The sequence below is a fragment of the Jaculus jaculus genome, chromosome 14 (assembly GCF_020740685.1).
Source record: "Jaculus jaculus isolate mJacJac1 chromosome 14, mJacJac1.mat.Y.cur, whole genome shotgun sequence".
NCBI classification, from domain to species: domain Eukaryota; kingdom Metazoa; phylum Chordata; class Mammalia; order Rodentia; family Dipodidae; genus Jaculus; species Jaculus jaculus.
Window position 1 is genome coordinate 19,778,810 of NC_059115.1, and position 13,155 is coordinate 19,791,964.

The 13,155-nt window shown below is 46.6% G+C and overlaps 1 protein-coding gene across 1 annotated transcript; it reads right to left on the bottom strand.

Annotated features, from left to right (window-relative positions):
- Nucleotides 1-7,616: 7,616 nt before the first annotated feature.
- Klk14 (kallikrein related peptidase 14) lies at nt 7,617-12,933 on the bottom strand. The gene is made up of 5 exons (XM_012952230.2): nt 12,888-12,933; nt 11,079-11,250; nt 9,029-9,282; nt 8,651-8,787; nt 7,617-8,000 (listed from the first exon to the last, which is right to left on the bottom strand). Exons 1-5 carry the CDS (start codon nt 12,925-12,927, stop codon nt 7,851-7,853), a joined length of 753 nt encoding a protein of 250 aa, XP_012807684.2. The 5' UTR covers nt 12,928-12,933; the 3' UTR covers nt 7,617-7,850.
- Between the last annotated feature and the right edge of the window lie 222 nt (nt 12,934-13,155).

Consider the following 13,155-nt stretch of genomic DNA (forward strand, 5'->3'; position numbering starts at 1 on the left):
GCCCGGATGGATTCACTGCTGAATTTTACCAGACTTTTAAGGAAGAGCTAACACCATTGCTTCTTAAGCTTTTCCAGGAAATAGAAAAAGAAGGAATTCTACCAAACTCCTTCTATGAGGCCTTGCATCACCCTGATACCAAAACCAGGCAAAGATAGAACAAAAAAAGAAAATTACAGACCAATCTCCCTCATGAACATAGATGCAAAAATTCTCAACAAAATATTGGCAAACAGAATACAAGAGTATATCAAAAAGATCATTCACCCTGACCAAGTAGGCTTTATCCCAGAGATGCAGGGATGGTTCAACATACGCAAATCTATAAATGTAATACATTACATAAACGGGTTGAAGGACAAAAATCACATGATCATCTCATTAGATGCAGAGAAAGCATTTGACAAAATCCAACATCCCTTCATGATAAAAGTCCTACAGAGACTGGGAATAGAAGGAACATATCTCAATATAATAAAGGCTATTTATGACAAGCCTACAGCCAACATATTACTAAATGGGGAAAAACTGGAAGCTTTTCCACTAAAATCAGGAACAAGACAAGGGTGTCCACTGTCCCCACTTCTATTTAATATAGTTTTGGAAGTCTTGGCCATAGCAATAAGGCAAGAGACACACATAAAAGAGATACAAATTGGAAAGGAAGAAATCAAGTTATCATTATTTGCAGATGACATGATTCTATACATAAAGGACCCTAAAGAGTCTACTAGCAAGCTGTTAGAGCTGATCAAAACCTACAGCAATGTAGCAGGATACAAAATAAATACACAGAAATCAGTAGCCTTCATATATGCTAACAACAAACACACAGAGGATGAAATCAGAGAATCAATCCCATTCACAATTGCATCAAAAAAAATAAAATACCTTGGAATAAACCTAACCAAGGAAGTAAAGAATCTATACAATGAGAACTTTAAAACACTCAAGCGAGAAATTGCAGAAGACACTAGAAAGTGGAGAAACATCCCTTGTTCCTGGATTGGAAGAATCAATATCGTGAAAATGGCAATCTTACCTAAAGCAATCTACACATTTAATGCAATCCCTATCAAAATTCCAAAGGCTTTCTTCATGGAAATAGAAAAAACAATCCAAAACTTCATGTGGAATCACAAAAAAACCTCGAATATCTAAAATAATACTGAGCAACAAAAAAGAGGCTGGTGGTATCACCATACCTGATTTTACCGTATACTACAGAGCCATAGTAACAAAAACAGCATGGTACTGGCACAAAAACAGACATGTAGATCAGTGGAACAGAATAGAGGACCCAGATGTAAGCCCAAGTAGCTATAGCCACCTGATATTCGATAAAAATGCCAAAAATACTTATTGGAGAAGAGACAGCCTCTTCAGCAAATGGTGTTTTGAAAACTGGATAAATATCTGCAGAAGGATGAAAATAGATTCTTCTCTCTCGCCATGCACAAGAATTAAGTCCAAATGGATTAAAGACCTTAACATCAGACCGGAAACTTCGAAACTGCTAGAGGAAAAAGTAGGGGAAACCCTTCAACATATTGGTCTTGGCAAAGACTTTCTGAATACAACCCCAATTGCTCAGGCAATAAAACCACAGATTAACCACTGGGACCTAATGAAATTACAAAGATTTTGCACCGCAAAGGACACAGTGAAAAAAGCAAAGAGGCAACCTACAGAATGGGAAAAAAATCTTCGCCAGCTATATATCTGATAGAGGATTAATATCTAGGATATACAAAGAACTCAAAAAGTTAAATAATAAGGAATCAAACAAGCCAATCAAAAAATGGGCTATGGAGCTAAATAGAGAGTTCTCAAAGGAAGAAATACGAATGGCATATAAGCATCTTAAAAAATGTTCTACGTCACTAGTCATCAGGGAAATGCAGATTAAAACTACATTGAGATTCCATCTCACTCCTGTCAGATTGGCCACCATCATGAAAACAAATGATCATAAATGTTGGCGGGGATGTGGAAAAAAAGGAACCCTTCTGCACTGCTGGTGGGAATGCAATCTGGTCCAGCCATTGTGGAAAACAGTGTGGAGGTTCCTAAAGCAGCTAGAGATTGATCTACCATATGACCCAGCTATAGCGCTTCTAGGCATATATCCAAAGGACTCATCTCATTTCCTTAGAAGTACATGCTCAACCATGTTTATTGCTGCTCAATTTATAATAGCTAGGAAATGGAACCAGCCTAGATGTCCCTCAACAGATGAGTGGATAATGAAGATGTGGTACATTTATACAATGGAGTTCTACTCAGCGGTAAAGAAAAATGAAGTTATGAAATTTGCAGAAAAATGGATGGACCTGGAAAGTATTATACTAAGTCAGGTAACCCAGGCCCAGAAAGCCAAGCGCCACATGTTCTCTCTCATATGTGGATCCTAGCTACAGATGACTGGGCTTCTGCGTGAGAATGAAAATACTTAGTAGCAGAGGCCAGTAAGTTGAAAAGGAGACATAAAGGGAAGAGAAAGGAAGGGAGGAGGCTACTTAATAGGTTGATATTGTGTATATGTAATTACAATGATTGTAATGGGGAGGTAATATGATGGAGAATGGAATTTCAAACGGGAAAGTGTGGGGGTGGGGAGGGAGGGAATTACCATGGGATATATTTTATAATCATGGAAAATGTTAATAAAAATTTAAAAAAAAAAGTCTTATTCTTTTGTTTTGTTTTCTCAAGATAGGGTTTCACTCTAGCCCAGACTGACTTGTAGTTCACTATATAGTCTCAGGGTAGCCTCGAACTCACAGTGATCCTCCTATCTTTGCCTCCTGAGTGCTGGGATTAAAGATGTGTGCCACCATGCCCAGCTTAAAAAATCTTATTCTTATAGAAAATAGAATATTGGTTGCTAGAGACTGGCAGTCAGAAGGAAAAAGGTAACAAGGACTCCCTTTCCCAGAAATCTTTTGTGTTGCTACAATGATGCAGGTCCAAGACCAGTGACCTGAGAGCTCCCCAGTCCTGTGTGGTCCCCCAAATAAGGCCAGTGCAACATTCTACCATACCTGAGACATACAGTATTTAAGGCAGACACAAAGATTATGAGATCATTCCCAGGCAGACAGATCTGGTTAGAGTTATCCTGGTAACATGGCCAATTCTTCTGGGCTCTCATCTGTCCACAGTGAAGACGAAGTGACCAGATAGCAAAAGGTGAATAAATGAGGAGGATTTATCACATAGTGTGATGGTTTATATTGATTGTCAACTTGACAGGGCCTAGAATCACCTGTGATGGATTATCTAGATCAGGCTGAGTGAGGGGGAAGATCAACTTTAACTGTGGGCAGCGCTGTTCTATGGTCTGGGGTCCTGGACTGGATGAAAAGGAGACAGCTGGGCTGGGGAGATTGCTGAGTGGTTAAGGCACTTGCCTGCAAAGCCTAAGGACCCAGGCTTGATTCCCCAGGACCCACATAAGCCAGATGCACAAGGTGGTGCATGCATCTGGAGTTCCTTTGCAGTGGCTGGTGGCCCTGGTGCACCCATTCTATCTGTTTATTTCTCTTTCTCTCTCTCCAATAAATAAATAAATTTATAAAAGCAAAGGAGACAGCTGACTGAGCACCAGCATTCATGGTTCTCCGCTTCCTGAATACATACATACATACATATATATATATATATATATATATATATATATATATATATATATGAAATTTTTTTTCAAGGTAGGGTCTTACTCCAGCCCAGGCTGACCTGGATTCACTATGGAGTCTCAGGGTAGCCGTTTCCTGACTATAAACACAATTCTACTGGCATCATGTCTTCCCTGCCATGATGGACTGGAACCTGGAGTTGCAATCTTAATTAAGCCCTTTCTCCCTTAAACTGATTTATGTCAGGTACTCTGGCCCAGCAACAAAAAGGAAACCAATACACAGGAGAATACAACTCAAAAGGAAAGCTGGGCTGGAGAGATGACTCAGTGGTTAAGGTGCTTACCTGCAAAGCTTAACGACCCAGGTTTGATTCCGTAGTATCCATGTAAAGTCAGATGCACAAAGTGGTGCGTGCATGTAGAGTTTGTTGGCAGCGACTAGAGGTCCTGATGTGCCCATTTGCCCTCCCTGCTGGGCGTGGTGGCACACACCTTTATTCCGAGTACTTGGGAGGCTGAGGTGGGAGGATCGCTGTGAATTCAAGGCCAGCCTGAGACTGCATCGTGAACTCCAAGTCAGCGTGGGCTAGAGTGAAACCCTACCTCGTAAAAAATACTCCTTCCTGGGCTGGAGAGATGGCTTAGAGGTTAAGCGCTTGCCTGTGAAGCCTAAGGACCACGGTTCGAGGCTCGGTTCCCCAGGTCCCACGTTAGACAGATGCACAAGGGGGCACATGCGTCTGGAGTTCGTTTGCAGAGGCTGGAAGCCCTGGCGCGCCCATTCTCTCTCTCTCCCTCTATCTGTCTTTCTCTCCATGTCTGTCGCTCTCAAATAAATAAATAAATAAATAAATAAATAAATAAATAAATAAAATACTCCTTCCTGCTCCGGCACAAATAAAGGAAAAGTGGATGCTCTGAATTCTGGACTGGTGGTGGTGGTGGTGGTGGGATACTAACCAAGAGGTTCCCATCAAACCTTGCAGCTCTGAACCAGCCAAGGGTGGGGGATGTGTGTGTGTCCCAAAGACGTAGGAGCTGGAGGAATGGGTCTCAGAAGCAGGCGGAGCAGATCCGCTCCCGCCGCAGGTGCAGGAGTAACGATGCATCAGGTTTCCGGAGCTGCAGATCTGCATCCAGGAGCAGGAGTTTTTCCTCCGGTAATCTGGGATGAGTCTGCCCCTGAGGTAGATATTCTCCCCACTCTTAAGTCACTTTTGTCACAGTGACAAGAAAAGTAACTAACACGTTCATCATCACAGATGTGAAACAACAGACGTAAATAACCTCAAACCTTAGCTGCTAGTTAAAATATTTTGGAATGGGCTGGAGAGGTAGCTTAGTGGTTAAAGTGCTTGCCTGTGAAGCCTAAAGACCCAGGTTCAATTCCCCAGCACCCACATAAGCAATATGTACAAGGTGGCACATGATTCTGGAGTTTGTTTGCAGTGGCTGGAGGCCCTGGCACATCCATTCTGTTTCTCTCTCTAAAATAAATACAATATTATTTAGTTATATTATTTATTTTTTTAGAGAGAGAGAGAGGAGAGATAGAGAATTGGCACACCAGGGCATAGGCCACTGCAGTTGCACTCCAGATGCTTGTGCCACCTAGGTGGCATCTGTGACCTTGTGCTTGTCTTACCTTTATTCATCTGGCTAACATGGGATCTGGAGAGTAGAACATGGGTCCTTAGGCTTTCAGGCAAGCACCTTAACTGCTAAGCCATCTCTCCACCCCATAAAAAAATATTAAAAAAAAAGAATGGATGGTGTGTTTATTAACCTAAATTTGAAAATCATTGATATTTTCATTTATTTCTTTGCAACAGAGAGAGAGGGAGAGAGAGGAAGAGAGACAGAGAGAAAATGGGCACGCCAGGGCCTCCAACACTGCAAATGAATTCCAGATACATGTGCCACTTTGTGCATCTTGGTTTATGTGGGTACTGGAGAATCAAACCCAGGTCATTAGGCTTTGCAGGCAAGCGCCTTAACCACTGAGCCATCTCCCCAGCTCCATATTTATTAATCTAATGAAACGTTTTTAAAATAATTATTTGCAAGAAAAGAGAAAGACAGAGATGGGGGAGAGAGAGAGAGGGAAGAGAATGGGTGCACACCAGGGCCTGTTGCCACTGTAAATGAATTCCAGATGCATGCACCACTTTGTGCATCTGGCTTTACATGGGTACTGGGGCATTGAACCCAGGCTGTAAGACTTTGCAAGCAAGTGCCTTAACCACTGAATTATCTCTCCAGCCTGTGTTAATCTAAATTTTTTTTTTTTTTTTGGCTTTTCAAGGTTGGGTCTTGCTCTAGCACAGGCTGACTTGGAATTCATTATGTAGTCTCAGGGTAGCCTCAAACTCAAGGTGATCCTCCTACCTCTGCCTCCTGAGTGCTGGGACTCAAGGCATGAGCCACCACACCTGGCTTTAATTTTTAAAAGAAATTATCTAATCATAAGTTTACATCACTTAACTTTTAATGATGGTTGCGTTTAGCAGCTGGCTCTTAAAGTTCATGAAAAAAATTAGAAGACTCTTTTGAATTAGCACACACTAGGCCTGTAACCCAACCCAAGTTTAATGGCCTTTTTACTCATAGAGACTCTGCTAGACCTTTAAATTATGTTTATTGTTTCTTGTCAGCTGCCCTTGCTAGAATACAGGCTCTGTGAGTGAAAGGACTTGGAATGGACTCTTCCATTCTTCCATCTCTGAAGTCGAGGCTTGGTGCACAGTAGGTACTTGATAAATAGGTCCTGGGCCCATAGTGTGTGTAACAAAAAGTCCTTGAAAGCAAGACAGAGAATAGATTTCCAGCACAGCTGTTTCCTGTAAGCAAGGAACAGCTTAGCGTCACCATGGTGCTACTGCATCTAAAGGACACAGATGGTGCTGGTGTGAGGGAGAAGGCTGAGGTGTGGAAACTCGGGGTCTGAGGGAGGAGGGCCCCAATCTAGACACCTGAGCGCCTGTGGAAGGAGGTCATGGTCTGAACCCCTGGTTCTGAGGAAGGAGGCTTGGAGTCAGGCCCCTTGACTGAGGGAGGAGGAGCTGAGTGAGGACCCTGGATTTGAGGGATTCGGGCCAGGGTCTGTGGAAGGGGGTCCTTGAGTCTGAGGGGAAGGGTTAGGACCTGGACCGCTGGGCTAGAGGGGAAAGGGTCAGGATTTGGATTTCTGGTCTGAGGGAGGAAGGTTCTGGGCTAGACTCCTGGGTCTCAGGAAAGAGGGTCAAGGTCTGAATCTCTGGGTCTGAGGGGTGAGGGCTGGAGTCTGTGGGAAGAGAGCTAGAATAGAGACCCCTGGGTCTAAAAGAAGAGGGCTGGGGTCTGAGGGAGGAGGGCTGGGGTCTGGACCCTTGGGTCTGAGCAAGAAGTGCCAAGGTCTGGATTCCAGGTGAGGGCTAAGGCTAGAGTCTAGATTCATGGACCCTGGGGGGGGGGGTGGCATGGAATTAAAGGCTATTTGTGTCCCATTAGTGGGGCCAGAAAGGGATGTAGCCAGGTGTGAGGGTTGAATTACAAACTAGCAAAGTGACAGAAGGGCTTTGCTTGCACTCGAGCCCAGCTGTCCTCCCTGAGGCCTGATTGGCAGAAGTTTCTGAGAAATGAGCCTGTTCCTTGCCATGAATCTCACCAGCTCGGAGAAGGGTGCTCAGAGACAGGGAGCCCAGCCCCAGGTCACACTGCAGGGCTGAGGCTTCTCTGTCCAGATTGCAGAGGCACAGACTGTGTACCCAGTCAGAGTGCAGGCCATGACACACGTGGGAAGGAACCAAATGAACAAAAGAATGGGTGAGATTTGAAGTGATTCCATTTTTTTTCCTTATTATTTATTTGGATTTTAGAGACACTGAGTCTTCTGAAAATTGTCTTCTTTGGAATAGGATGCCTATCCAGGGCATTTGTGCTCTTGCCCCTGAGCCCAAGAGGACTTGAAGAATGGCAGTGAAGTTGTAGAGAGAGAGAAAACCTAGAGCCACTGCTTTTGGATAGGAAGTAGAAGTTGGGGTATGGGGAGAGGATGCTGGAGGGGGCTCCTCGGTCTGAATTAGGGCTGGGGTCTGTACCCCTGGGACTGAGGAAAGAAGGCTGAGGTCTGAGGGAAGAGGGCCAGAGGATAAGGGGGGAGGGCTGGGGTCTGAGGAAAGAGGGGAGTACCGAGGCAGCTGTTAAGGGATGGTCAGTGACGCGGTGACCATCAGGCTTGTATGGTTCGCCGGATCCAGGTGTGGTACTTGCACAGGTTGCTGTACACCCCTGGGTAGCCAGGCCTGGCACAATGCTCCATCCCCCAGGAAACAAGGCCCTGGAGCTGTCCTCCACACACCAGGGGTCCCCCAGAGTCACCCTGTGAAGAGAGGAGAATGCAGTCGGCCACCCCGTGCACCTCATGGGCCCCTCCGCCTCTTTCCCTGTCTCCAGAGCTCTGAGTGTCTCCTCCCTCCTCCCCTCGCTGCCTCTCACAGTTCAGATTTCAGGCGGCCTCAGGGCTTTTTCAAATCCCCGTGAGCATCCATCAGTCTAGGCCAGTTTCATGGACTATCTCATCTAGTTCCACCACCTACCCTTGGAGGCAGTTATCCCCATGTGATGAAACAGGAAACTGAGGCATAAAGGGATTAAGTCCAAAGGGAGCCTGTGTTTTTTTTTTTCTATTTTTTTTTTTTTTTAGAGCGACAGACACAGAGAGAAAGACAGATAGAGGGAGAGAGAGAGAATGGGCGCGCCAGGGCTTCCAGCCTCTGCAAACGAACTCCAGACGCGTGCGCCCCCTTGTGCATCTGGCTAACGTGGGACCTGGGGAACCGAGCCTCGAACCGGGGTCCTTAGGCTTCACAGGCAAGCACTTAACCGCTACGCCATCTCTCCAGCCCGAGCCTGTGTTTTTTAACCCTCTCCCAGTTCCTTGGTGTTTCCCTTCCCCAACCACCTGGAAGATGCTGTGTTGCTCAAGACTCAGCTTCAAGGCCCTGCTCCAGCCCCCACTCCCGGTCTCACCTGACAAGAGTCCTTCCCGCCCTGAGGGACGCCAGCACACACCATGCCATCGGTGATGGCTCCGGGATAGGCGTTACGGCACACCTGCTCTGGCATGATGTTGATGTTCACGCACTGCAGTCTGTTGGGATACCTGACTGGGAGATACTGGAGGGTTATGACTAGAGAAGAGGTCCAGCACCTGTCCTCAGATCCAGGAGTCCAGCACCCAGCCTCCTCCCTCAACTCCAGGGGTCCAGATACTGGCCTTCCTTGCTCAGATCCAGGAGTCCAGACCCAGGTCCTCCTCCCTCAAAGCCAATCATCCCTATCTCAGCAGTCCTCCCTCACAGGCAAGAGTCCAGATCTATCTCTCCACGCGCGGTGAGGGATCCTTACCAATGGGGCTGGATATGGTTCCCCAGCCTGACACTCGGCAGGCAGTCCCAGGGCTGGCACAGGAGCTAGTCAGGATGATGGGCCTCACTGCCCGCCCCATCCGTACTTTCCTCTGCAGCCGCAACAGCATCAAGTCATTGTTGTGAGCCCGAGGCTGGTACTGGGGATGTGGTACCTGGCGAACCACGCGTATAACTTGCTGAGTCGCCTCCCATCTCCTCAGATTGTGCTTTCCCAGGGCTACGTGGAGAGTCCTATCCCACGAACCCCAAGAGCAATGTTTACGTTGTGACCCAGTGACTCCTCCCATTCTCCAGCCATTTTCTTCCCTAGTAGTGAGTTTTCCCTTAAGTCTAACGTGCTTCCTTCTAACATCTGGATGAACTTTTTGTGGCATTTCATGTTCTTCCCTTTTCATGGCCTGAGCCTCTCCTGACATTCTCAACCTTCCTCGGCACCCCTTCCTTTCTCGGGCTGTGCTCAAGTGATATCTGGAATCTTTGTTTCAGTTCCTGAATCCATACAGATTTTTTATGTTTCCAGATCTTGGCTCTAGACTCTAAATCAGACCTCTTATTCTGGAGCCAGGTCCGTATTGGCTCTATCCTGAGTTCTGTGTTCTAGACATCTTCACCTCGTGGCTCTAGGCTAGGGTCAGGGTTCTAGATTGGATCTACATTATGGCACGGCTTCTAAATCCAGACGTGAGCTTTCAGTTTTAGGATTAGCCAAGGGTTCTGTTGTGAGGTCTGCATGATGGCTTGGGTTTGGTTGCTAGACTTTGGCATAGGGTTTCAGGTCTAGGGCAGCCTGGTGGTTCCATATTGAGCCACGAATTATGATCTGAGCAGATGGATTCTGGAAATGAGCTCATTTTTAAATTAAACTATGGGTTCTTTTCCTTGCCTTCTTTAAAATTTTTGTTTTTAATTTGAGAGAGAGAGAGAATGGGTGCAGCAGGGCCTTTAGCCATTGCAAATGAACTCCAAATGCATGTGCCACCTTTTGCATCTAGCTTATGTGGGACCTGGAGGATCAAACCTGGATCCTTAGGCTTTGCAGGCAAGTGCCTTAACCACTACACCATCTCCCCAGCCCTAAACTATGGGTTCTTGATTAAACACTTGTTTGGTCTGGGTTCTAGACCATGACTTGAGTGCTGGTCCCCCATTGGGTTCTAAACATTGGTCCAAGTCTGTGATTCTACATAAGACTGTCTTTCCAATTGAAACGACAGGTCATGACCTGTGCTCTTGATTCTAGACTCTGGTCTGAGTGTTTAACCGCAAGTGGAGCTCTAGATTCAAAATAGAGCTCTAGGTTATGGCCTGCATCCGAGGAAGTAGATGCATGCTCTCATTCTGGGCTTTATATTCTAGATTCTGTTCTCAGCCCTAGTCTCTAGGTTCTAGATTGAACTTACATTTATGGCAGTAACGTGTGTAATAGGCTCTGTGTGAGTAATAGCCTGGGCTTGGACTTCAAAGCTGAGAGGGTCCAAGATCTAGGAGGGGCTCAGCTTTCTGTGGAGATCCAAATTATGGTCTGAATTCTGCAATTTAAACTCTCAGCTAGAGATGGGGTTTTAGGACACTCAAAGGGGAGCTATTGATGAGACTCTGAACAAACTCTGGATCTAGCACAAGTCCAAACTCTGGTTCTATTCTCTAGCTATGTGTTCCAACTGCAAAATGGGTTCTAGATTTCCATCTAGACCGTGTGTTCTGAATCAGGTTCTGGGTAGTGTCACAAATCTCTGAATGCAGACCACGTACTGACCTGAAATGGGCTACTCTTGTCTTGTTGAAGAGTTTGGTTTCAGGTTCTAAACAAGTCTGCGGGGTCTAAATCTGCTGAGCAGCTTTCAGAATCTAAACATAGTTCAAGACTGACAGCTGGATTCTACGTGCTGAGCTATTCCTTTCATTCTAGACTCCAAATCAGGGATGAATTACTACACGAGGTCGTATACCTGGCTCTGAGTTCTAGTTGAGGGGTTCTGAGACTCTAGAACTCACTTGGCATAAGAACAGAAGTGGGGGTGACTCACGGGCGGGCACAATGAGCAGCAGTGATGACCCACTGATCAGACAGCAGGGCCCCTCCACACAAGAAGCGGCGCCCGGGACCTGCCAGCAGAGCTACCTGCCATGGCTGGGAGTACTGGGCACACGGATAGCCACCGATTATCTTGTTATCGTCTTCTTGGCTCTGGACCATGGCTAGGAGGAGACAGGAGTGGGTAGGGTGGAGAAAGCTGGTGAACACATGCTCTCCAATCTCTGACTGTGTGATGCCCAGCCAAGAAAGCTGCTTCTTTGTGGTCTAGCCCCTAGACCATGTACCTCTTTCTACCCTGCCCAGCGTTATTTTTTTTTCTCATCCCCTCTCTCAAGTTATCTCTATGACATCATGTCTGTAGCCATCTTATTTGAGGAACCATTGACTCCACATTCCCTCTCTCTCTCTCCCCTTTATTTATTAATTTATTTTTGGTTTTTGGAGGTAGGATTTCGCTCTAGTTCAGGCTGACGTGGAATCAGTCTCAGGGTGGCCTCAAACTCATGATGATCCTCCTACCTCTGCCTCCCGAATGCCGGGAGTAAAGGCGTGTGCTACCATGCCTGTCTCTCTTTTTTTCGTTTCCTTCTCTCCTTTCTTCCCTCCCTCCCTCACTCTTTCTTTCTTTATTTATTTTGCAAGGCCTATGTACCCCAGGTTGGCCCTGAACTTGAAGTAACTCTCTGTCCCCAGCCTCCTGAGTACTGGGATTACAGTGTGTATCCCACACCTGGCTCATGAATACCTTCTATTCCTATTCTTTACCTCATAGTCCATCAGACCTTTTCTGACATTTTCAAGGAGCTTCCTGTCTCCCCACCTCCCCACTCATTGTGGACCAACCCCATGCCACACACTCCCCACCACCCACCACCACCCTCTTCCACTTTACTTTCTCTCTAACATGAGAGAAACTTTTCCTCCCTAACATGACCAAGGAGAGCCCTGTGGTCCTCTGTTCAGATGGGACCCACCCAGGACCGCAGACCCTCCTCCAGTTCCTTATTGATTTCCATGTGTCCTATAATTGCCTCTCTCTCCAACCTTATTTCCTAGTACCTCCACAACTTGGAATGTGGATCTCCAGTAAGTGGGGTCTTCAACCACAACTCCCCATGCATGTGTGTGTGTGTTGTGCTGGGTGCATATGTATGTGTCCTTGCGGCGTCCCGTGTGCTCACCTGTGGCTGGGGGCTTTTGCCTGCGGTACTGGAGCAAAACACTGGGTGTCCTGCTCCATGGCTCTTCTACCTGATCATATTTTGAGATAGAGTCTTTTGCTGATACCTGATCTTGCTGTTTTTTAGGAGCCTGGGTGAATCCCTGGTCTCCACTCCCCTTTGTGGGACTGAGGTTTCAAGCATGTGTGGCCATCCCAGCCGTTCTGGAGATTTGAACCTAGGCGGTGGTCCCAGACCCTCTCAGACCCTCATACTTGTGCAAGAAGGACTTTTAACTGCTGAGCCATCTCTCCAGCCCACCATCCATCTTGTCTGAGGCAAGGTCTCCCATTGGCATGGAATTTACCAAGTAGCTTAGACTGGCTGGCCAGTAAGCCCCATAAAATGCCCCTGTCTCTGCAGCACCAGTTCTGGGCTTACAAGCACCCCCCACCATGCCTGATAACTTAGCATGAATTCTGGGGACAGAACTCAGGTACTCAGCTTACAAGGCAACCACTTTACACACTGAGCTATCTCCCCAGCCTGTGACTCCCTACGCTTCAGGGCATCCTCACTCCCTTGAGCCCTTCCCTCTCTCCTTCCAGAGCCTCCCGGGGACCCCACTGCCCTCTTACCGACAGCCATGACTTGGAGTACAGTCAGTAGAAGAAACATTCTGGGGCTGGAGTTTGGGTTCTAGAAAATTCAGAGAGAAAGTAGAATAGAAAGAATTCCAAGTAGTCCCAGGGCAGTGAGTACCACTCACACGGAGATCCAGGCCCTCAGAGACATGGAGTTGAGACACAGATAGAGGCCAGAGTTAGAGAGGGTAGAGTTGGGGTCTTGGTGAAGAAGGATGTCCTGCAGGCTCTCAGTGCTCTGTCTCCTCCGTGCCTGAAGGAA

What these genes read in the sequence shown, in the direction of transcription:
- Klk14 (XM_012952230.2), bottom strand. Translation starts at nt 12,927, where the DNA reads ATGTTTCTTCTACTGACTGTACTCCAAGTCATGGCTGTCG. An exon ending in GCTGCTCATTGTGCCCGCCC is followed by an intron (nt 9,283 to 11,078) that starts GTGAGTCACCCC and finishes TTCGTGGGATAG; the next exon opens with GACTCTCCACGTAGCCCTGG. An exon ending in AACCATATCCAGCCCCATTG is followed by an intron (nt 8,788 to 9,028) that starts GTAAGGATCCCT and finishes AGTATCTCCCAG; the next exon opens with TCAGGTATCCCAACAGACTG.